The sequence below is a fragment of the Bufo gargarizans genome, chromosome 3 (genome assembly GCF_014858855.1).
Source record: "Bufo gargarizans isolate SCDJY-AF-19 chromosome 3, ASM1485885v1, whole genome shotgun sequence".
Classification (NCBI taxonomy): Eukaryota; Metazoa; Chordata; class Amphibia; order Anura; family Bufonidae; genus Bufo; species Bufo gargarizans.
In genome coordinates, this window is record NC_058082.1 from 502,319,724 (window position 1) to 502,343,137 (window position 23,414).

A 23,414-nucleotide genomic window follows, 5' to 3' on the forward strand; every position below is an offset into this window, starting at 1 on the left:
CAGCAGACCACAAGTGCCACAGAGACATCCTACATCAGATGGTAAAATGTGTGCATTTGGGGTTGAGCATTTCCTGCCTTTTAAGACCATGTTATTTTGTCCATAATACTAGGGATTGAGCGAGGAAGATCATCTACAAACAACAAAAGATCATGAGCATATAGTGATACTCTTTCCTCATGGGTCCCATATTTAAATCTAGTAATTACTGTAGAAGACCGAGAATGGCAGCCAAGGGCTCAATCGCCAGAGCAATGGTGAAAGAGGACAACCTTGAGGTGTGCCTCTTCCCAATGGAAATAAGGTTGACTCATCCTAGCCCTAGGGGCAACATATAGCGGCTTTACCCACTTAATAAAGGAGGAGCCGCGGGGGGCGTGGCTAACTGCCGACATGAGCGCACGCACTTGAGAGCGGCTCCGTTCCCTGAATCCTATCCTGACTAATCCTGTCAAGCTGCATTCTTCAAACTCGGAGTGGCAAGTGCAGAGGAGAAGGAGGAAGCCCAGGCACCAAGATATGGGGCCCAGCAAGGCACAGTCCGCGGCGGATAAGCTCAAAGAGTATGCCCGCCAGGAGAACCAACATGGCGCCGCAGCTCCCGCTACTCCACGTGCAGCGGTGACGCGCGGGCAGGCCGCACAGCAGATGGAGCCTGATGATGCTGGGGAACCTGAGATCACCGTGAAAGCGGTGTCTGAACAGCTGCTTACGGCGATATCATCATGCCAATCCTCCTTTACCTGCAAGATTGAGGAGGTGCGCGTTGACCTGGGTCTGCTGAGACAAGACGTGCAGCAGCTGAGGGAGAGGGTCAAGCAAACGGAGGATCGAGTGTCGGAGCTGGAGGACTACACGAGGCCGTTGGACTCGAGACTGACGGAGGTGGAGAGAGCTGTCGGGTTATGGAGGCAGAAGTGCGATGACCTGGAGAACCGGGCGCGACGCAACAACGTGCGGATCCTGGGGCTGCCAGAAAGGGCGGAGGGGAGAGACCCGGCTGGCTTCCTGGAGACGTGGTTCAAGGCCCAATTCCCCAATGCTGCGTTTTCCGTGGCCTATGCAGTAGAAAGGGCGCACAGGGTCCCGGCCAGACCACCGCCGCCGGGCGCACCGCCGAGGCCTCTACTAGCCAGATTGCTGAATTGGAAGGATCGTGATCTAATCCTCAGTCAAGCAAGGAGCAAAGGGGCAATTTCGCATGACAACGTTAATGTGTCACTTTTCCCGGATTTCTCTGCGGATTTACAGAAGAAGAGGGCCACCTTCGTATCGGTCAAGAGGCGCCTCAGAGAACTGAACTTGCAGTACTCGATGGCCTACCCGGCGCGCCTTCGTGTGGTGGATGGAGACCGGCCTATATTTTTCACTGATCTGAAGGAAGCTGAGGACTGGGTCGCTAGGCGTCCTAGGCCGCACTGATATGGGACTTCACTTCTAAGATGCAAGTATTGCTGGGCCCCTGGTATGCACGACACGGGCGCCTTGCCATTCAGTTAATGTTATCTTGTTTAACGGTGCAATCTAAAGCCTTACCTATATGTGTTATGCTGCTTTGCGGGCTTTAAGATCTCTGAGGCCTTTGATCCAGATATGTGGGGGAAAATGAGTCCTGAGGGGCTGGATAAGCATGCATGCATTTATTGAGGTTAGATTGCACCTGCAGCTTTATCATCTGCATTGAATGGGGAATAGTCGGCTACCTGTACGGGTATAACAACTTTCCTCCCGTACTGGTCCCCGAATTCATTGCCACATAACTGACACTATGGTATATGTACTGGTTGTATGGTTAGTGGTGTTAGTTGTTCACCTGTTAGGTTATATGTTTATTAGAATACTGAAGACATGGACACATCTTTTTTACACTGAGAGTGTGGGTAGGAGGCGAGCTAATAGACTGAGCAGGGTTTCTCTTCGCTCACTGGTTGGCATCCTGCGCTACTGGAGGGATAGCTTCCTGATTGTATCATGGGATCTTTAGTGGTGATGTCCTGGAACGTGAGAGGCTTGGGCGCACCGCACAAGAGGATAGCGGTATTTTCGCATGTGAGACGTTATTGCCCTCACGTTCTAGGACTTCAGGAGACTCATCTGACGGCTGACACTGGGCACAGAATTGCTAAACAATGGGTGCAGTGGTCACTTCAGTCATATGGCACATCGAATTCTAGAGGAACGGCTTTACTAGTGCGTAAAGGACTCCTTTGGGAGCCGCAGAAATGTGTTGTTGATCCGGAGGGTCAATATTTATTAGTGTATGGCTTTATTAACCACATCCCGTATGTTATTATTAACCTGTATAATCCTCCTCCGGCTAGTCTTTCACTTCTTCAAGTGATTTTGGGGTTTGCGGCACAATATCCCACTGCCCGACTGCTCTGTATGACTTCAACATGGTCATGCAGGAAGAGCTAGATAGATATAGAGCGACTGGTGAGGGAGGAACTGGGGTTCACTCGGTGACGACACTGTTTAGAGTTACGACAGAACTAGGATGGGTGGACTTGTGGAGACTTAGAAACCTGCGACTGAGGGAGTACTCCTGTTTCACTCCCGCTAGGGGGGCGCTTTCGAGAATTGACTACATTTTTGGTAACGCTGCTGTATATACGGATGTAATAGATATTACTTATGAGCCGCGGGGCCCCTCAGATCATGCTGCGGTTGTGGCACGTTTTAACATCCCTGGGGCTACCTCTGGTGGGGGAAAGATGAGAATTCATCCCTTTTGGCTTTCCCTTCTGACTCAAAACGATAGGATTCCTGACCAGCTGGTAGTTTTTTTAGGTGCACAGGGGGAAGAGACAGAAGCATTACTGTTGTGGGACACCCTGAAGGCCTACCTGAGGGGCTGTTTGAAGTCTTCAATATCATTTGTTAAGAGGGACTCGGCTCGCCAGGAATTGGATTTGCATACTAAATGTAGGGAGGCTGAGGCCCTTTTTTGTGCTGACCCCACGGAGAGTAATAGGCTGGAGTGGATGACTAAGGGTAGGTCGTATATGCTGTACCTTAACCACTTGGCGCCACGCTAACGCCGAAAGGCGTCATCTCCGCGGCGCTCCCAGGCTACGCTAACGCCGATTGGCGTCATCTCGCGTGAGCCGAGATTTCCTGTGAACGCGCGCACACAGGCGCGCGCGCTCACAGGAACGGAAGGTAAGCGAGTGGATCTCCAGCCTGCCAGCGGCGATCGCTCGCTGGCAGGCTGGAGATCCGAATTTTTTAACCCCTAACAGGTATATTAGACGCTGTTTTCATAACAGCGTCTAATATACCTCCTACCTGGTCCTCTGGTGGTCCCTTTTGTTAGGATCGACCACCAGAGGACTCAGGTAGGTCAGTACAGTCGCACCAAACACCACACTACACTACACTACACCCCCCCGTCACTTATTAACCCCTTATAAACCCCTGATCACCCATGATCACCCCATATAAACTCCCTGATCACCCCCCTGTCATTGATCACCGCCCTGTCATTGATCACCCCCCTGTCAGGCTCCGTTCAGACGTCCGTATGATTTTTACGGATCCACAGATACATGGATCGGATCCGCAAAAAGCATACGGACGTCTGAATGGAGCCTTACAGGGGGGTGATCAATGACAGGCGGGTGATCACCCATATACACTCCCTGATCACCCCTGTCATTGATAACCCCCCTGTAAGGCTCCATTCAGACATCCGCATGCGTTTTGTGGATCCGATCCATGTATCCATGGATCCGTAAAAAATCAGGCGGATGTCTGAATGGAGCCTTACAGGGGGGGTGATCAGTGACAGGGGGGTGATCACCCTGATTACCCTGATCACCCCCTGTCATTGATAACCCCCCTGTAAGGCTCCATTCAGACGTCCGCATGCGTTTTGTGGATCCGATCCATGTATCCGTAAAAAATCATACGGACGTCTGAATGGAGCCTTACAGGGGGGTGATCAATGACAGGCGGGTGATCAATGACAGGGGGGTGATCACCCATATAGACTCCCTGATCACCCCCCTGTCACTGATCACCCCCCTGTCATTGATCACTGCCCTGTAAGGCTCCATTCAGACGTCCGCATGATTTTTACGGATCCATGGATACATGGATCGGATCCGCAAAACACATGCGGACGTCTGAATGGAGCCTTACAGGGGGTGATCAATGACAGGCGGGTGATCACCCATATACACTCCCTGATCACCCCCCTGTCATTGATAACCCCCCTGTAAGGCTCCATTCAGACGTCAGCATGCGTTTTGTGGATCCGATCCATGTATCCATGGATCCGTAAAAAATCATGCGGATGTCTGAATGGAGCCTTACAGGGGGGTGATCAGTGACAGGGGGGTGATTACCCTGATCACCCCCTGTCATTGATAACCCCCCTGTAAGGCTCCATTCAGACGTCCGCATGCGTTTTATGGATCCGATCCATGTATCCATGGATCCGTAAAAAATCATGCGGATGTCTGAATGGAGCCTTACAGGGGGGGTGATCAGTGACAGGGGGGTGATCACCCTGATTACCCTGATCACCCCTGTCATTGATAACCCCCCTGTAAGGCTCCATTCAGACGTCCGCATGCTTTCTGTGGATCCGATCCATGTATCCATGGATCCGTAAAAAATCATGCGGATGTCTGAATGGAGCCTTACAGGGGGGTGATCAATGACAGGGGGGTGATCAGGGAGTCTATATGGGTGATCACCCCCCTGTCATTGATCACCCCCCTGTCATTGATCACCCCCCCCCTGGTAAGGCTCCATTCAGACATTTTTTTTGGCACAAGTTAGCGGAAATTTTTTGTTTGTTTTTGTTTTTGTTTTTTCTTACTAAGTCTCATATTCCACTAACTTGTGTCAAAAAATAAAATCTCACATGGACGCACCATACCCCTCACGGAATCCAAATGCGTAAACATTTTTAGACATTTATATTCCAGACTTCTCACGCTTTAGGGCCCCTAAAAAGCCAGGGCAGTATAAATACCCCACATGTGACCCCATTTCGGAAAGAAGACACCCCAAGGTATTCCGTGAGGGGCGTATTGAGTCCATGAAAGATTGACATTTTTGTCCTAAGTTAGCGGAAAGTGAGACTTTGTGAGAAAAAAACAAAAAAAAAATCAATATCCGCTAACTTATGCAAAAAAAATAAAAAATTCTAGGAACTTGCCAGGCCCCTCATTGAATACCTTGGGGTGTCTTCTTTCCAAAGTGGGGTCACATGTGGGGTATTTATACTGCCCTGGCTTTTTAGGGGCCCGAAAGTGTGAGAAGAAGTCTGGGATCCAAATGTCTAAAAATGCCCTCCTAAAAGGAATTTGGGCCCCTTTGCGCATCTAGGCTGCAAAAAAGTGTCACACATGTGGTATCGCCGTACTCAGGAGAAGTTGGGGAATGTGTTTTGGGGTGTCATTTTACATATACCCATGCTGGGTGAGAGAAATATCTTGGTCAAATGCCAACTTTGTATAAAAAAAATGGGAAAAGTTGTCTTTTGCCAAGATATTTCTCTCACCCAGCATGGGTATATGTAAAATGACACCCCAAAACACATTCCCCAACTTCTCCTGAGTACAGCGATACCAGATGTGTCACACTTTTTTGCTGCCAAGGTGGGCAAAGGGGCACATATTCCAAAGTGCACCTTTCGGATTTCCCCGGCCATTTTTTACACATTTTGATTGCAAGGTACTTCTTACACATTTGGGCCCCTAAATTGCCAGGGCAGTATAACTACGCCACAAGTGACCCCATTTTGGAAAGAAGACACCCCAAGGTATTCCGTGAGGGGCACGGCGAGTTCCTAGAATGTTTTAATTTTTGTCACAAGTTAGCGGAAAATGATGATTTTTCTTTTTTTTTTCCTTACAAAGTCTCATATTCCACTAACTTGCGACAAAAAATAAAAAATTCTAGGAACTCGCCATGCCCCTCACGGAATACCTTGGGGTGTCTTCTTTCCAAAATGGGGTCACTTGTGGCGTAGTTATACTGCCCTGGCAATTTAGGGGCCCAAATGTGTGAGAAGTACTTTGCAATCAAAATCTGTAAAAAATGCCCTGCAAAATCCGAAAGGTGCACTTTGGAATATGTGCCCCTTTGCCCACCTTGGCAGCAAAAAAGTGTCACACATGTGGTATCGCCGTACTCAGGAGAAGTTGGGGAATGTGTTTTGGGGTGTCATTTTACATATACCCATGCTGGGTGAGAAAAATATCTTGGTCAAATGCCAACTTTGTATAAAAAAATGGGAAAAGTTGTCTTTTGCCAAGATATTTCTCTCACCCAGCATGGGTATATGTAAAATGACACCCCAAAACACATTCCCCAACTTCTCCTGAGTACGGCGATACCAGATGTGTGACACTTTTTTGATGCCAAGGTGGGCAAAGGGGCACATATTCCAAAGTGCACCTTTCGGATTTCACCGGTCATTTTTTACAGATTTTGATTGCAAAGTACTTCTCACACATTTGGGCCCCTAAATTGCCAGGGCAGTATAACTACGCCACAAGTGACCCCATTTTGGAAAGAAGACACCCAAAGGTATTCCGTGAGGGGCATGGCGAGTTCCTAGAATTTTTTATTTTTTGTCGCAAGTTAGTGGAATATGAGACTTTGTAAGGAAAAAAGAGAGAAAAAAAAAAATCATCATTTTCCGCTAACTTGTGACAAAAAATAAAAAATTCTAGGAACTCGCCATGCCCCTCACGGAATACCTTGGGGTGTCTTCTTTCCAAAATGGGGTCACTTGTGGCGTAGTTATACTGCCCTGGCAATTTAGGGGCCCAAATGTGTGAGAAGTACCTTGCAATCAAAATGTGTAAAAAATGGCCTGCAAAATCTGAAAGGTGCACTTTGGAATATGTGCCCCTTTGCCCACCTTGGCAGCAAAAAAGTGTGACACATCTGGTATCGCCGTACTCAGGAGAAGTTGGGGAATGTGTTTTGGGGTGTCATTTTACATATACCCATGCTGGGTGAGAGAAATATCTTGGCAAAAGACAACTTTTCCCATTTTTTTATACAAAGTTGGCATTTGACCAAGATATTTTTCTCACCCAGCATGGGTATATGTAAAATGACACCCCAAAACACATTCCCCAACTTCTCCTGAGTACGGCGATACCAGATGTGTCACACTTTTTTGCTGCCAAGGTGGGCAAAGGGGCACATATTCCAAAGTGCACCTTTCGGATTTCACCGGTCATTTTTTACACATTTTGATTGCAAAGTTCTTCTCACACATTTGGGCCCCTAAATTGCCAGGGCAGTATAACTACCCCACAAGTGACCCCATTTTGGAAAGAAGACACCCCAAGGTATTCCGTGAGGGGCATGGCAAGTTTTTAGAATTTTTTATTTTTTGTCGCAAGTTAGTGGAATATGAGACTTTGTAAGAAAAAATAAAAAAAATAAAATCATCATCATTTTCCGCTAACTTGTGACAAAAAATAAAAAGTTCTATGAACTCACTATGCCCATCAGCGAATACCTTAGGGTGTCTACTTTCCGAAATGGGGTCATTTGTGGGGGTTTTCTACTGTCTGGGCATTGTAGAACCTCAGGAATCATGACAGGTGCTCAGAAAGTCAGAGCTGTTTCAAAAAGCGGAAATTCACATTTTTGTACCATAGTTTGTAAATGCTATAACTTTTACCCAAACCATTTTTTTTTTGCCCAAACATTTTTTTTTTATCAAAGACATGTAGAACAATAAATTTGGCGAAAAATGTATATATGGATGTCGTTTTTTTTGCAAAATTTTACAGCTGAAAGTGAAAAATGTCATTTTTTTGCAAAAAAATCGTTAAATTTCGATTAATAACAAAAAAAGTAAAAATGTCAGCGGCAATGAAATACCACCAAATGAAAGCTCTATTAGTGAGAAGAAAAGGAGGTAAAATTCATTTGGGTGGTAAGTTGCATGACCGAGCAATAAACCGCTAAAGTTGTGGAGTGCCGATTTGTAAAAAAGGGCCTGGTCACTAGGGGGGTATAAACCTGTGGTCCTTAAGTGGTTAAGGAGAAGAGTGAACATAAAATATTTTTTATGAAGCAGCAGTCATTTGAAGCGGGAGATAGAGCGGGTAGGCTTCTGGCTCAAATCGCTAGGACCAATCAGTCGTCTCCCCCAGTATTACGGATTCTGGACCCAGAGGGTCAGCTGGTAGAGTCTGTGGAGGGAATACTTGAGGGATTCAAGCAGTTTTATAAGTCACTGTATAGTTCAGCAGCACACTATACGGAGGGGGAATTGAATGACTATGTTGCAGAGGTGGACCACCCCAAGCTTGGTGCGGCGGATGTAGCTCTATTAGACAGGGATATCTCCCTGGAAGAAATTCAGATGGCTATTCGTGATCTCCCTGTTGGGAAGGCGCCAGGACCTGACGGGATCCCGATAGAAGTTTACTCACGGTATAGTGAGATCCTCAGTCCTCAACTCCTTAAATTATACTTGGCATCATTTCAGCGACATCAGTTACCCGAGACTTTGTATGATGCGACTATTGTTGTCATATTAAAGCCGGATAAAGATCCAACTGCGTGTGGCTCCTACAGGCCAATTTCACTACTAAATTTAGATTACAAAATATTGACTAGGATACTGGCCTCCCGTCTGAATGGGGTGGTCACGTCTATAGTTCATCAGGACCAAGCAGGATTCATGCCGGGGAGGACCACCTCTGACAATATCAGAAGGGCTCAGATTATCGCTCAGGTAGGGGTGGCGGAGGGTTGTGAATGGGCTCTGGCATCTCTTGACACGGCCAAGGCCTTTGATTCTGTGGAGTGGCCTTACCTCTTGCGGATCCTTCGAGAATTTGGGTTTGGACCGGGGTTTTTGCGGTGGGTTGAGATTCTGTACCAGAGACCTATGGCGAATATATTAGTAAATGGAACCCAGTCGGACTCATTTACTTTGCAAAGAGGCACTAGGCAGGGCTGCCCCCTTTCCCCCCTCCTATTTGCGGTAGTGATCGAGCACTTATCCTTGCGTATTAGGCAGGATGAGTCTTTTATAGGGGTCGCAAAGGGAGATAGGGTGGAGAAGATAGGCCTGTATGCGGACGATCTCCTCCTGTTTATGGCCGAGCCTGAGCGGACCCTCCCCAGAGCTATTGAGGTAATAGAGAGGTTTGGCATATACTCGGGCTTGCACATAAACTGGACGAAATCGGCTATTATGCCTCTCTGGGACCACAACTGGCCGGAGTGCATACATAACTTACCGGTGGTGGATCAGTTTAAGTACCTTGGCATCGTGATCACAAGGGACCCTTGCGCGTCTGTGGTAAGAAATATTGACCCAATAGAGTCATTATTCATTGACAAATTTAAAACGTGGAAGGCATTGCCGATTTCGGTGATGGGGAGACTAAATCTAGTTAAAATGATTCTGCTCCCCAAGGGTCTGTATCTCCTGTCGCACGCATGCGCCCCGGTATCTAAGGCCTTTTTTGACAGACTACATTCAATAGTGGCGGCTTTTGTTTGGGGCAAGGCTAGACGGAAGCTCTCATTGAAAGTGCTACAAAGGACTAAGACAAGGGGGGGGGGGCTGCTTTACCCGATTTTTTTCTTTACTATCTGGCCGGCCAGCTAAAGTATGTGGCGGCATGGGTGAAACAGGGGGAGTTACCAGGGCCGGAGTATTGGCTGAAAGAGTATCTTGGCCTATCTACTCTCTGGCCTGTGCTGGAGTCCCCAGGTTCGGTCCCTGGGAGGCTACTGCCTGCCCACAGGTTGGCTCATCAGGTATGGAAGGCGACTAAATTTAACTCATATGTGGACTTGCCAGATGCGATACCACTTTGGGACAACCCCATGTTCCCACACTTGGTGAACCTGGAGGGTTTGATGACGTGGAAAGGATGTGGGGTGCTGACATTGGCTGAATTGTATGATGGGGGTGTATTGCGGACCTTACAGCAACTCCAGGAGAAGTTTGAGATTCCCCACTCCTTATTCTACAGATACCTTCAATTAAGGCACGCTCTGTGCACTCAATTTAGAGGGTCGAGTCGCAGTATCTCCAAGTATCCGCTGATAGGAGTCCTGCGATCACAGGGGCCTAGGGGCATTATCTCAATATTGTACACATATCTGCTGGGGGAACGCATGGCTCTTCATCCACTGGAGGTAGAGGCGAAATGGAAGACTAATATCCCGACTCTTGACGCTGAAGATTGGGAGGAGGCTATGCTGGTACCCACTAAGGTTTCCCCATCGGTAAATAATAGACTAACTCAATTGTTCATTCTACATAGGAGTTATTTGTCCCCTGTTAGACTGCTTAGAATGGGGAGGTCGACTAGTAGTAGGTGTCATAGATGTCAGGAGGAGGGAGCGGATTTCTGGCACTTGATGTTGGGATGTATGCATTTACAGGTGTTTTGGGGCAAAGTAGTTGAGATCCTTTCCACGATAGTACCGGCACCGATAGGGGTCTGTCCCAAGATTTGCATCTTGGGTGTACTGGAGGAAGAACGGTGGACACATCATCATAGGGTATTTTTGGGGGAGGCGCTCTTCCTGGCTAGGAAGGCAATTGCCTTGAGATGGATGGCGGAAAGGACCCCCACAGTGGGTCAATGGAAGACCTTGATGAACCATGCAATGGCAATGGAAAAAGTGGTGTATACTCATAGAAAATGTCCTCAGAAGTTCCAGAAGGTATGGGGGGAGTGGTGCTCCTCTACGCACTCTTTGCAGTCTGTGCATTTACACTCCGTGTCGGAGGATCCCATTGCGCTGGGTGTATAATCACTGTAATGTTGATATAGAGTGTCTCTATGCTCAATTGTGCAATACTATGGATACCTGCCTAATACACTGTGTGATTTGATGATATGCTGGGTAACAAGTGACTCTCCTGCGTGGGTTGTCACTGTTTCAGGCTGTGATGTACCATGTCTGTTGTTAAACTTCAATAAAACGAGTTTAAAAAAATAAATAAAGGAGGAGCCATACCCCAATTTCTAGATTATTCTGATATTTGCTCAGATCAATCATTCCATGTTCTACGTATAGGTATGATATTTATTATAGCATATATATGGCATTTTTTTCTACTATTATCATTAATATTAATATTATTTCAATCATTAAAATTTTATATCTTTTGAATAAAGCCTTCGAGAGTCATGGCTTCATGCATTAGAAGGCCTCTGTCATCCACAGGGATTGACATCAACCATTCTCTACTTTGCAGTAAAGCCTCCTAGCTAACAAAACAGATAACAATGTGACAAAATCATCTATGAAAATATGACACAAATGTAGATCTAACTCTAAGTCATAATGCCAGACTAGCTCACTTGAACAGGAGCAACAGCTGCAGTACCCAATGTACAGAGCTGGGCTGTGGCTGCTGCATACACTGTTCACTTCCAGATCCAGTGGCTGCTACTAACAGCTGATCGGTGGGGATGCCAGGTGTTGGATCTCCACTGATCTGATATTGATGACCCACTTTATGAGTATAAACATGTCTTGGGAAGCCTCTGAATAGGACTTAATAAAACTTTAATACCAAGAGCAGCCACTATTAAAAGCATGGTGCTATGTTTGGTAAGCAATAGCTGGAACATTGCAGCTCCTTTAGGCAGCTAATTGACAGAGGTGCCAGGAGTTGGACTTCTTGGCACTCCTGAATATTCCAAAGACAAGAACTAATACAATTATGCTATAAAATATGATATTTTATATTATTATAAAAAAGAAAAGAAAATGCATTCCTTTAAAAGCAACCAGCTTGTGTGGCCAACAGGCGCCATAGTACCGCTACACAGTGAAATGCCCCCATAATGCCCCCACACAGTAAAATGCCACCATAGTACCCCCACGCAGTACAATGCCATCTTAGAGCCCCCACTTACTAAAACACCCTTAGTGCCACTACAAAGTACATATGCCTCTCTTATAGTAGCACTGCCCCTTACCTTAGTGCCTACCTAGAAGAATGTTGGACCCTTTTTCTTAGTAAAATAAATAAATAATACTCACCTAGCCTTGTTCACCTGATGAACAGAGCGCATCATGCTCTCCACAGAGGTAGGCACGATGTGGTGATGTCACTACACCCGCTAAGCTAAGAAAAGTATACAGGCCTATGATCGTAGATACAGTTGAAATTGAAATATCCATCCCATCAACCATTCTGGAACTGCGGGACAGCTGACAAAATCCATGACTGTCCCGAGGGATCTGGGATGGTTGGGAGGTATGCTTTGGTGAACATGGTGGCAATGGTGATAGTTTGGGTTAATGTGGGTATTTTTTTATCCTTTATTTATATGTTATGTTTTTTAATGGAATGGCAGGTAGGTTTTGTAGTGTGACTTGCCATTTCCTCCCCACTCCAGTACAACATTTTCCCCTAGCCCGAGGCAACCCAGGTGTAGTTGCTTGGCTCGTTACTGGAGCAATAAAGAAGGGGCTAGAAGGCTCTGTGTAAACCCTGATCTTCTGTTGTTTTGCTGAGTACCTAGGCAAGGAAACCTATGTTTAGTTAGTGTCCAAATGGGCAGATATTTTCTTCCTCTGGATTGGACTTTGGAGTCTTGGAAGTGTGACGTGCATTTGTTTTCAGCCCCTCTGAGTCAATACTTTGTAGGACCACATTTGCTGCAATTACAGTCTTTTGGGGTATGTCTGTACCAGCTTTACACATCTAGAAGCTGACATTTTTGCTCTTTCTTCTTTGCAAAATACTGTATTCTTCACCCCATAAATGCACTTTCCCCCCCCCCCCAAAGCGAATAATAATGAGTGCTTCCATTATGGAAGCGCTCAATTGTACCGGAGGGCTGGGAAGCGGTAAATGCAGCGCTCCCGGTCTCTGTACTCATCATTTTCTGGTCCTCTGCCGTTGACTGTACTGTGACTGCGCACAGTGTGAGGACACTCTGGTACCTCACGCTGTGCGTGTCGGGTCACAGCACAGCCGACGGCAGGAAAAAGAGAGAGAGAGCTGAATCCTGGGAGTCCGTGGCGTCCAGAACAGGAGAGGTAAGTTGATTTTTTGTATTTGTTCTGCAGCATGGGGTCTCATCTGAGGCATGGGGAGACTCATCTGCGGCATGGGGGGCTGATCTGAGGCACGAGGGGATGATCTGAGGAAGGGGGGGTCTCATCTGAGGTATGGGGGTCTTATCTGAAGTCTTATTTATATTAGGGCTCTTGTCTGATTGAGGACTGATTGGGGGTCATTCACATTGGGGTCTGAGCTGAGGACTGATTAAGGGTCTGATCTGAGGTCTTATTGGGGTCTTATTAACATTGGGGGTCTGATCTGAGGTCTGATTGAGGGTCTTATTAACATTGGGGATAAAGATTTGCACCGTTTTTTAACCCGCACCTGGTTTTGGCTCACCTTCACTGATGAAAATCACTGATCAAACACTGAACTGTGCAAAAGCAGCCTTATAATGCTTTATTGCTGGTAATCTATTGTTTTTTTTGTTAGTAGTGTTTGTAAAATGTGCTCCTCAATATCTATACCTTCTGCTGCACCACTTATTTGTGTTTCTAAAGATTTTTTAAAACATTTAGAGAAAAAGACCATTTAAAAAAGAAAAAAGAAAAAATTTAATAGAAAATAATTTTCCCACCTTAAAAATATAAGTCTTTCCCTGGCAGTTCAAGCGAGTTAATGCAGCATCTATTGGACCTTCTATACCCCACACTTCCTTAATGAGTTTTGGATATCCATCTAGTGCACGGTGATCATCAAGTTCATAAAAGTATTTTCCTATATACGAGAAAAAAAAGACATTTGTACTGTACACTAACACTGTGGCCATTAGCATCAAATGGAATTGCTACAACAAAAAGAAAATCATGTACTGGTATACATCACTAATCCAGAGCTGTGTTATAATAATGTCCCCTTACCTCGGAAAGCATAGATAGAACCATTTTTTAAATTAGTGAAAGCATCAAAGGGTTTCCCACTACAGAGCTCATCAGGGCTCTCTTCTGTGGCAGGTGGCGTTATAGTGGGTTCTTCTGTAAAAGTCGCATCAGTCATTTCCACAGGCCCCTCTGCAGGTGCTGTAGTAGTGAAAAACTCTTGATTCAAGGTGTCGCTAAAAGTATCATTAAAGTCATCTTCAGCAAAGGAAAAAACATCTCCTCGTGTCTCTGAAACAGAAGAACAAATACCCACCTAATGGTTATCATTTTAAGTGTAAGACATCAAGTAATATCTCTTCCAAATATTCCACCGCAAGTCAGTGGTTTATGGAAAAAGGAGTAGACCTTTATATCATATACGTTGGCTATACTTACAGTGTGATGGCAGCCCCCGAGGGCTTGCCACCTAGTAAACATATTTATTGAAGGTGTCTTAACAAGGATGACACAAGTTTTGTAGAGAAAAGTTTGGACATTTCTGTGTCCAAAAGATAGAGCAAGATAGGTACCGCCACCTATTGTCACATACTTACCCACTTGCCCTCTAGCACCATCTTTTCTCCCCTCTAGCCGCAGAAATGAATCTTGCATAATGGCTGAAAGTGACTTAGGGATGAGCATGCAGCCTACCGGTCAGGGCAGGATATATAAGGTTATAGGGTTAGTTACTGCATACACCCCTGGACTCCTAAGTACTGGTGATGAAGTGCACACTTACTGAACCCTGGCTTGCCTCACTACCCTCCTGACTACTGCTGCGCTTCCACACACTTTGATGGGCCACATTACCTTTGATTTGTCTCGTCTGTCTACTCCTCTGACTACGATCATTTCCAGATCCTTGGCTTCCTGACTACTTTTACACCTCACCACTGATTCCACCTCTGAATCTGCTTGGCTCGCGTTTCCAACTACTACACTGCCTGACCTCACTTCTATCTCCATCTCTGGGTTATACACTACCCTATATGTGCAAATAGAAATACTTTGCCGATGCCCATAGCAATCATACCTCTAGTGCCTTACTTTTGGACTGACTCCCCAACAATTAACATTGTCCAGAGAATTAACTACAGGACCAGCTAGAGCAGAGGTGTCACTGGCATTGGCATTTAGGGTCTTTGCCCTGGATTTTAGCTGGGTGACCCTTTTCCCTGGGTGACTGCCACATTCAACTATATTAGTGTCCATGCCATGCCTCAACTCTATTCCTAGTAGGCTAAAATGACCTACGAGATGCCAGAACCATGTATATGTTAGTGCAATTAGCACAATGCAGTGACAAAATTGAGCTGCCTGTGGCATGTAGTGTGAGCTGCTCCACTTGATGTGGGAATTAAATGAGTAGTATAGTTTTAAAGTTGTATTATTTTTGTATAATTTTTGTAGACCAAAGGTGGACTCTATTATTTTGTGGGGAGCACAACTAAGAGATCAAAAGCGGAAGATTGTTATTAGTGGCAGTAGTACTGTGGAGCACAGGGAGGTATTATTACTAGGGAGGGCTCAGAGGGGGCACTATTACTTTGTGAAGGCACAAAGGGGCACTATTACTTTGTGAGGGCAGAAAGGGGGCACTATTGCCTTGTAGGGATCACAAGAAAGGTTTAATACTTTGGGGGCAAATGGGAATTATAACAAGTGTTGGGCATAAAGTGAGGAATTGTATATGAGAGGCACAAAGGCAAACCAACTATGAATTTGTAAGGGACACAAAGTAGGCACTATTTTTGTTTAGAGGAACAACAGAGGGTACTATTACTGAGAGTACAAAGGGTCATTATTACTTCGAGGAGCACAAAGGACAGCATTATAACTATGGGGCTCACAGAAAGATTATTACTTTGTGGTGGGCATAATGGAAGAATCAGTACTGTTTGCAGTATTACTTTGTGGGATACAACATGGGGTACTAGTATTGTTTGGGCATAAAGGGGGTTCTATTACTGTATAGATGGCCCGAGAGAAGCACTGAAGGTAGCAGCAGGCTTCATATTTTGTTATCTTTTTGTACTGGATTCCTCTGCATAGAACAGTATAGACTCTTGTGCGATTCTATACAGCAAAGAAAAGATATACCAAAGAATTCTGGCCCTGATGTATGCCCAAAAATTGTGACTAGAACCCTATGGATACATTTGAGGTATATACCTCAAGCTTTACTGGCATATACAGCAACCATAGGAGTGTTTAACATGATGTAAAAGAGCCTAAAGGTGGCCATACACAGTAGATAGAAGTTGGTTGATGGTTGGACAGCAATTGAACAAACATTCATATGGTGAACGTTCATTTTGCAGAGACGGCGATTCCCCTTTTTATCCATATTGACCATTACAGTTACCCATATTATGTTCAATGAAACCAGGCAATGGGCGAAAGATCTTTCCGGGAGCCTTCTTTCAAAGAAACCTCTTTGGTTCATGAACGATCTTTGAACAATAGATCTTGCGTGCGACTCAAATATTGAACACAACCAATTTATTTACAAGCAACAATAGTCTGTCATCAATCAGCAAAAAAATAGTTTGTTGCTAAATTTCAGCGGACGAACGTTCATTTTGGTTGAAATCTTCAGTTTTGATAAACTTTAGACTAATGTGTCTGGCCACCTAAAGAGTCACTTATAAATTTCTAGCTAAGACACGTTAAACAATAGGCATTGTTACCTTCTTACCTTTTGGTTTGCAGACTGAAATGTAGTCCTGGCAGCAGCTCTTGTAATATATGCATAAGTTATCACATTGACATTTCTTGCCACTATCGAATCCATCTAAACATCGCCCAATGCAGGACTCTGCAACATGAACACAGGAACACTCTTAAATCAGAGATTAATGTAATTATGCATGATAGAAGCTGAAGACAGTGAGGGTACGACCACATGGCCGCTTATTTCTGTATAGCCGGTCTGCATTCTCAAAGGGGTTTTCTGAGATCTTTAAACTGACAACCTATCTTCTCTATAGCTCATCAGTATCCAGGACGCCCACCAATCAGCTGTTTGAGAAGGCACCGGCGCTTGTTGTAGCTTCATGGCCTATTACCAGCTTTCCGTAGGCCATGTGACATCACGTTCATTGGTCACATGGCCTAGGCGCAGATCAGCCCCAGGAAGTGAATGGGGCTGAGCTGCGATACTAAGCACAGCCGCTATCTAATGGACGGCGCTGTGATTGGTGAGCAGAGAGAAAGCTGTGGAACTACTATGAGTACGGGTGCCTTCTCAAACAGCTGATTAGTGAGGATCCCGGGTGTCAGACCAACAACGGTCAGATACTGATGACCTATCTAACCTATCCAGAGGATCGATCATCAGTATAAAGATCTTGGAAAACCCTTTTAATGGCCATGCGGCACTGTCAGTACTCATCTTCATAACTTCTATAGCCAGGACAATGATGGAGCCTGGAGGTGTGCACCTAAACCTCAAGGCTCCAGCATTGTCCTGGCTATAGAAGAAGCCTTAACATTAATAGTCCAGTTCCTTATCTCCTCCCTGCACTGATCATAGAGATGAGTGGAGGGAGGACTACAGAGGACTGGACTGGCAACAGTGAACCCATCAGTGCTGCACCCAGAAATCCAGTTGCATTTTTATATGTAGGCCTTACATAGTGAATGTTGTATTGTGAGCCTTGTCATGTAAGAAACTGTGCACTTAAAGTGGTATAGATGCAATGGCTTTATATAATAAATAGCCAGAAGGTGTGGGGTGCAGAGGCCGATACCTACAGGCACACACCCATGGCAAGTAGGAATTTGAATGAAGGGATGGTTGAGTATGCACTATGCCACTCCTTTTAAATTCTATATTGCTATATCTAAATTGCTATATAGTGTAAGAGTCTATCAGCCGAGGCTAAGCATGCCTGGTTCTGAATGGAATCTATAATGTTTGGAGTCGACCCTTATCAAACTGATTTAATAATTCTCATGATATCCTTGGAATCCATTGGTAAAATTTGTGAAGTCTGTATATGCGTGGCACATTTTATAGTCTTATCATTAGGACTCATGAACACGATCGTTCTTGTTTTGCGGTCCGCAAAACAGGAATACCGGCCATATGCATTCCATATTTTGCCAAAATAGAACAGTCCTATCTCTAATGTGGACAATAATAGGACTTGTTCTATTTTATTGCGGAAGAGACCTTTGGCGATACGGACACGGAATGCACATGGAGTCATTACCATTGTTTAGCGGCCCCATTACAGTGAATGGTTCCGCATATGGGCAACAAAAAAAACCCAGAATGGACAAAGGCAAAAAATATGTTTGTGTGCATGAGCCCTAACAGTGATATCTAATCCAAAGCCCTTTGATCTTCATGTCCCTGTTTGGTTTCATAGCAGGTTGTTTTGCCCTTTCCATAGCTGTTGTTGATTCAGGGAAGGTCGATGCCCTGTGTTAGGCTACTTTCATACTAACGTTTTCAATTCCGCTATTGAGATCCATCATAGGATCTCAATAGTGAAAGAAAACGCATCAGTTTTGTCCCTATTAATTGTCAATGGGGATAAAATTGAACTGAATGAAACGGTATGCACCAAAATGCATTCTGTTCCGTTTCGTTGCGCTACCATCGCGGACAGAATAACACCGCAAGCAGCGTTTTTCTGACCGCGATGTGGTGCGGAGCAAGACGGATCCGTACTGACACACAATGTAAGTCAATGGGGATGGATCCATTTTCTCTGACTTACATTGTGTGTCAGGACAGATCTGTCTTGCTCCGCACCACATCTCGGTCAGAAAAATGCTGCTTGCAGTGTTATTCTGTCCGCGATGGTAGCGCAACGGAAAGGAATGCATCTTGGTGATACAATAGAAAACGGATCCGTCCCTTCTTGACTTTCAATGGTGTTCATGACGGATCCGTCAAGACATAATACAACCGGATCCGTTCATGACGGATGCATACAGTTGTATTATTGTAACGGAAGCTTTTCTGCGGATCCATGACGGATCAGCAAAAAACGCTAGTGTGAAAGTAGTGTTATGTCTTTGGAAAGAAAGGGGAATTTTATACTTTTCCAAGTTCAAAGAAAACAAACAAATTAGATTGTTTTATAAAAGGAACCACAAATCTGATACAGTAGTTTTTTTATCTGATTCGTCTCTCAAATATATAAATTTTTGTTTATAAACAAATAGATTTTTACTTATTATTATATCATAACTTATTTATTTTAATGCATCTAAAATAAAAAAGAAGCAACCTTGTAAATGTATTAATACTTCTATAGAGATATTATATCATGATATATATATACAGCACCTATGCAGAAGGGTCACCACTCTAAAACCCGTTCATGTAGAAATGTAGACATAGATAATGTATGAACTAGGGCTGAACGATATGGGAATTTTGTGTGATTGCGATTAGGGCCCTAAAAATTGCGATAACGATATGCAATGTGATATTAGGGGGATTGTGCTAGAGGTCTATTTGCTTGGATTTTCAAGGCAAAAGCACACAGAAATTACTGATAATGCTGAAATGTAGTTATGCTTAACTCAAGAACTGAAATGCACAGCGTTTTTCAAAATAAAACATCTTTTACTAAATTAAATAACATATTTGCATTACCACAAAAGTACAAAATACAAAACTTGCCATTTTCTTAATAGCACTGCACAGAACAGATAAGGCTACTTTCACACCTGCGTTCGATCGGATCCGTTCTGAACGGATCCGCTCATATTAATGCAGACGGTGGCTCCGTTCAGAACGGATCCGTCTGCATTAGAACTTAGAAAAAATTTCTAAGTCTGAAAGTAGCCTGAGCGGATCCGTTCCGACTTTACATTGAAAGTCAATGGGGGACGGATCCGCTTGAAGATTGAGCCATATGGTGTCATCTTCAAGCGGATCCGTCCCCATTGACTTACATTGTAAGTCGGAACGATCCGCTCGCCTCCGCACGGCCAGGCGGACACCCGAACGCTGCAAGCAGCGTTCAGGTGTCTGCTCACTGAGCGGAGCGGAGGCTGAGCGCTGGCAGGCGGATGCATTCTCAGTGGATCCGCCTCCACTGAGAATGCATTAGGGCCAGACGGCTGCGTTCAGGGCCGCTTGTGAGCCCCTTCAAACGGAGCTCACGAGCGGACACCTGAACGCAGGTGTGAAAGGAGCCTAAATAGAAGAACATTTGTTCATTAAAATAACGACTTGCCTCCAGCCCCTCCCCGCACTGTAACTGATGCATCGCTGGCCGCGCTGTGCAACATGTGCACTGTGATACATCCGTGTCAGCCATGTAAAAAGTCAACCATAGCTTTATAAGACGCACTGCGATTTTCCCCCCACTTTTGGGGGGAAAAAAGTTTGTCTTATAAAGCGAAAAATATGGTAATACAATTGCAGCATTTTTGGGTCGGCCAATTGGTGATTGCGATATGGCGATTTATTATGATTGCTTTGGCAATATATTGTGCAGGCCTAGTATGAACTAAGGGGATTCCTGTGACAATAAGTATGGACGGCAATAACGGAGAGTTCCTGTGGGAGAGGTCTAATAATCATGTGCATTGCTGTTAGCTAAGTAGACAGAGTTAGGACTCATGCACGCACCGTTGGGCCATATTGCGGCCCGCAAACGGAGGGTAGGCAATCCATGGCCGCCAGCCGTGTGCACCCCACATCATGGATGCGGACCCATTCTCTTGAATGGTTCCGGAAATTCCAGAGATGCAGAACGGAGTCACGGAACACCGGAAGCACTACGGAGTGCTTCCATGGTGTTTCTTTCCGTGGTTCCGCACCGCAAAAAAATATGACATGTCATATTTTTTTGCAGTGCAGACATACCACGGACCCATTCAAGTTAAATGGGTCCGGCCCGCTGCACGGATGTTGCCCGTGCATTGGGGACTGCAATTGCGGTCCCCAATGCACGGAACGGCTGCACAACGGCTGTGTGCATAAGGCCTTAGACTGAGGGTACTTTCACACTAGCTTTTTTCTTTTCCGGTATTGAGTTCCGTCCTAGAGGCTCAATACCGGAAAAAAACTGATCAGTTTTATCCTAATGCATTCTTAATGGAGAGCAATCCGTTCAGTATGCATCAGGATGTCTTCAGTTCAGGCACTGTACGGTTTTTGGACAGAGAAAGTACCGCAGCATGATGCAGTATTTTCTCCGTCCAAAATTCCGGAACACTTGCTGCAATACCGGATCCGGCATTATTTTACATTGAAATGCATTAATGCCGGCCCTAAGTGTTCCGAAAAAACGGATCCGGTTTTGCGGTCTGCGCATTTGCAGACCTTTAAAAATGTGAAAAAAAGATAAATACCGGATCCGTTTTTCTGGATGACAACTGGAGAGACAGATACGGTATTGCAATACATTTGTGAGACGGATGCGCATCCGGATCCGTCTACAAATGCTATCCGTTTGCATACAGGTTGCCGGATCTGGCAGGCAGTTCCGGCGACGGAACTGCCTGTCAGAATCTAGCGACGCTAGTGTGAAAGTATCCTAAGGTTCAAATACAGCAGATTTGTCCATCTATCCCATTCAGGCTTGTAGACATGAATGTGCTGGCCACCAAAACAAAACTGAATATACAAAAATATGGAGGTAAACTCTAGAAGTACATAAATACTGTACACATAGCCATATTGTCATGTCCACCTACCTTCAGCAGCCTGGGCAAGCCAGGTAGCCCCCAACACCAGAAGAGCAGAGAGCAGCAGGGCTCTCATCATGGACTCTTGGATACTCCAGTCTACTATGTGTGGTCTCTGACCCCAGCTTTTATCCTCCTGTTTGTTTGACATTTCACCACTTTTGTTTGCACAGATCAACAAATATTTTTTCTGATCCACCTCTATATTCCCGGAATTCAGGAAACCATTAGTAATGAACACACTGAAGGAGGAATTTATTGTATACTCATAGCTAGTAATGTATAGCAAAGGGGTTTTCTATTATAAAAAAATATTCTAAAGTAATAATACTGAGGGTGCTAAGCAAATTTAAAAAAGCAGTACTAACTTCACAGATCCCCCACTGCGCCCATACTAATTTACCATACCATAGCGAGAACGTTCCAACACATGGGCATGTGACCACTGTAGCCAGTCATTGGCATCAGAGGTGACCTACTACAGCTGGTGACTGCAGAAGGTCTAACAGAAAGCACCCTGTGCCTATGTTCTTTGGGACACATTGACTTTATAAAGGGGGCCCTCCACCCTGGACCCTCTCTGTGTGCCAGAATGAAAAAAATATATAATACTCTGTCAGTCCCAGAGCAGTACATAGAAATGGAAGTCATTTATTTGTATGGCAGGCATGGCAGACCAATTTCTCCTGCTGCCAGCCACGGTTTCCCCAGAACAAAGGGATCGTTTGCATGTGCCAACCCTTTTAAGTATTTTAAGGGTCCATTCACAAGTCCGCAATTCTGTTCCGCATTTTGCGGAACGGAATTGCGGACCCATTCATTTCTATGGGGCCGCACGATGTGCTGCCCGGATCCGGAATTGCGGATCCGCACTTCTGGGTCCGCAATTCTGTTCCCGAAAAAAATAGAACATGTCCTATTCTTATCCGCAATTGCGGACAAGATTAGGCATTTTCTATTAAGTGCCGGCGATGTGCGGTCCACAAAATGCGGAACGTACATCGCTGATGTTCGTGTTTTGCGGATCCGCAAAACACACACGGACGTGTGAATGGACCCTTTTTTTTTTTTTTTTTTTTTTTTTTTATTTCCCAAAAAAATTTATTGGGAAAAAACTACAAAACATTTACAATAAAAAAGTTTTTACAATCTCTCAATTCTTAGTGGCCCAACCAATTATATATAAATATAAATATATTCAGCTCGTCTTTTCATAGCATTTAGAAAACCCTCCCCTCCCTCCCCCCCGATTTGTGGTGCGTCAAAGTAGGACCCCTATATATAAAACAACTTGACCTCAGCTAATCAGACCTCCAACCACTCCATATCCTGCTCCACTGGTATTCAATTTCCCTCCGTCTATATATAATTTTCTCGTAGTTCTTTACCTTATCAATTAAATTTGTCCATGTATTTATGTCTGGAATGGATCGGGCAAACCAGGTCCGACTGATCAAAACTCTAGCCAACATCAGTATTCTACTCAGGAAGATCTTTTGATACTTATGATTTTTTAGTTTGGAAAGGTCATTAAGAACAAATACTTGTGGTTCAAAAGGAATTCGAATTTTTAGTTTACACATAATATAATTATTGATACCATTCCAGTAATTTATAAGTTCTGGACAGGTCCATATCATATGGAGAAAGTCCGCTCCTACAGTGTCACATTTGGGACAGTTGGACGTGTCTCTTAACCCGCATTTATTCATCCATAGGGGAGTAATATATAATCTATGGCAAATATAGAATTGTATTAGAACATGGTTAAAGTTCTGGGATAATAAAGATAAATTCCCAAAAATATTCTCCCACCCTTCTATTTGTAAATTCGGACAATCCACCTCCCA

At 44.7% G+C, this 23,414-nt stretch overlaps 1 protein-coding gene across 1 annotated transcript in view; it reads right to left on the reverse strand.

Moving 5' to 3' along the window:
- The window catches only part of VTN (vitronectin), a 35,948-nt gene extending 14,283 nt beyond the window's left edge, over positions 1-21,665 (reverse strand). Inside the window, exons 1-4 of the mRNA XM_044283902.1 lie at positions 21,574-21,665; positions 16,601-16,720; positions 13,903-14,151; positions 13,620-13,759 (exon numbers count right to left, since the gene is read on the reverse strand). Of these exons, the coding sequence (XP_044139837.1) occupies positions 13,620-13,759; positions 13,903-14,151; positions 16,601-16,720; positions 21,574-21,643 (579 nt within the window). The 5' untranslated portion in view covers positions 21,644-21,665. The remainder of the gene's footprint in view (positions 1-13,619; positions 13,760-13,902; positions 14,152-16,600; positions 16,721-21,573) is intronic.
- Positions 21,666-23,414: the final 1,749 nt, after the last annotated feature.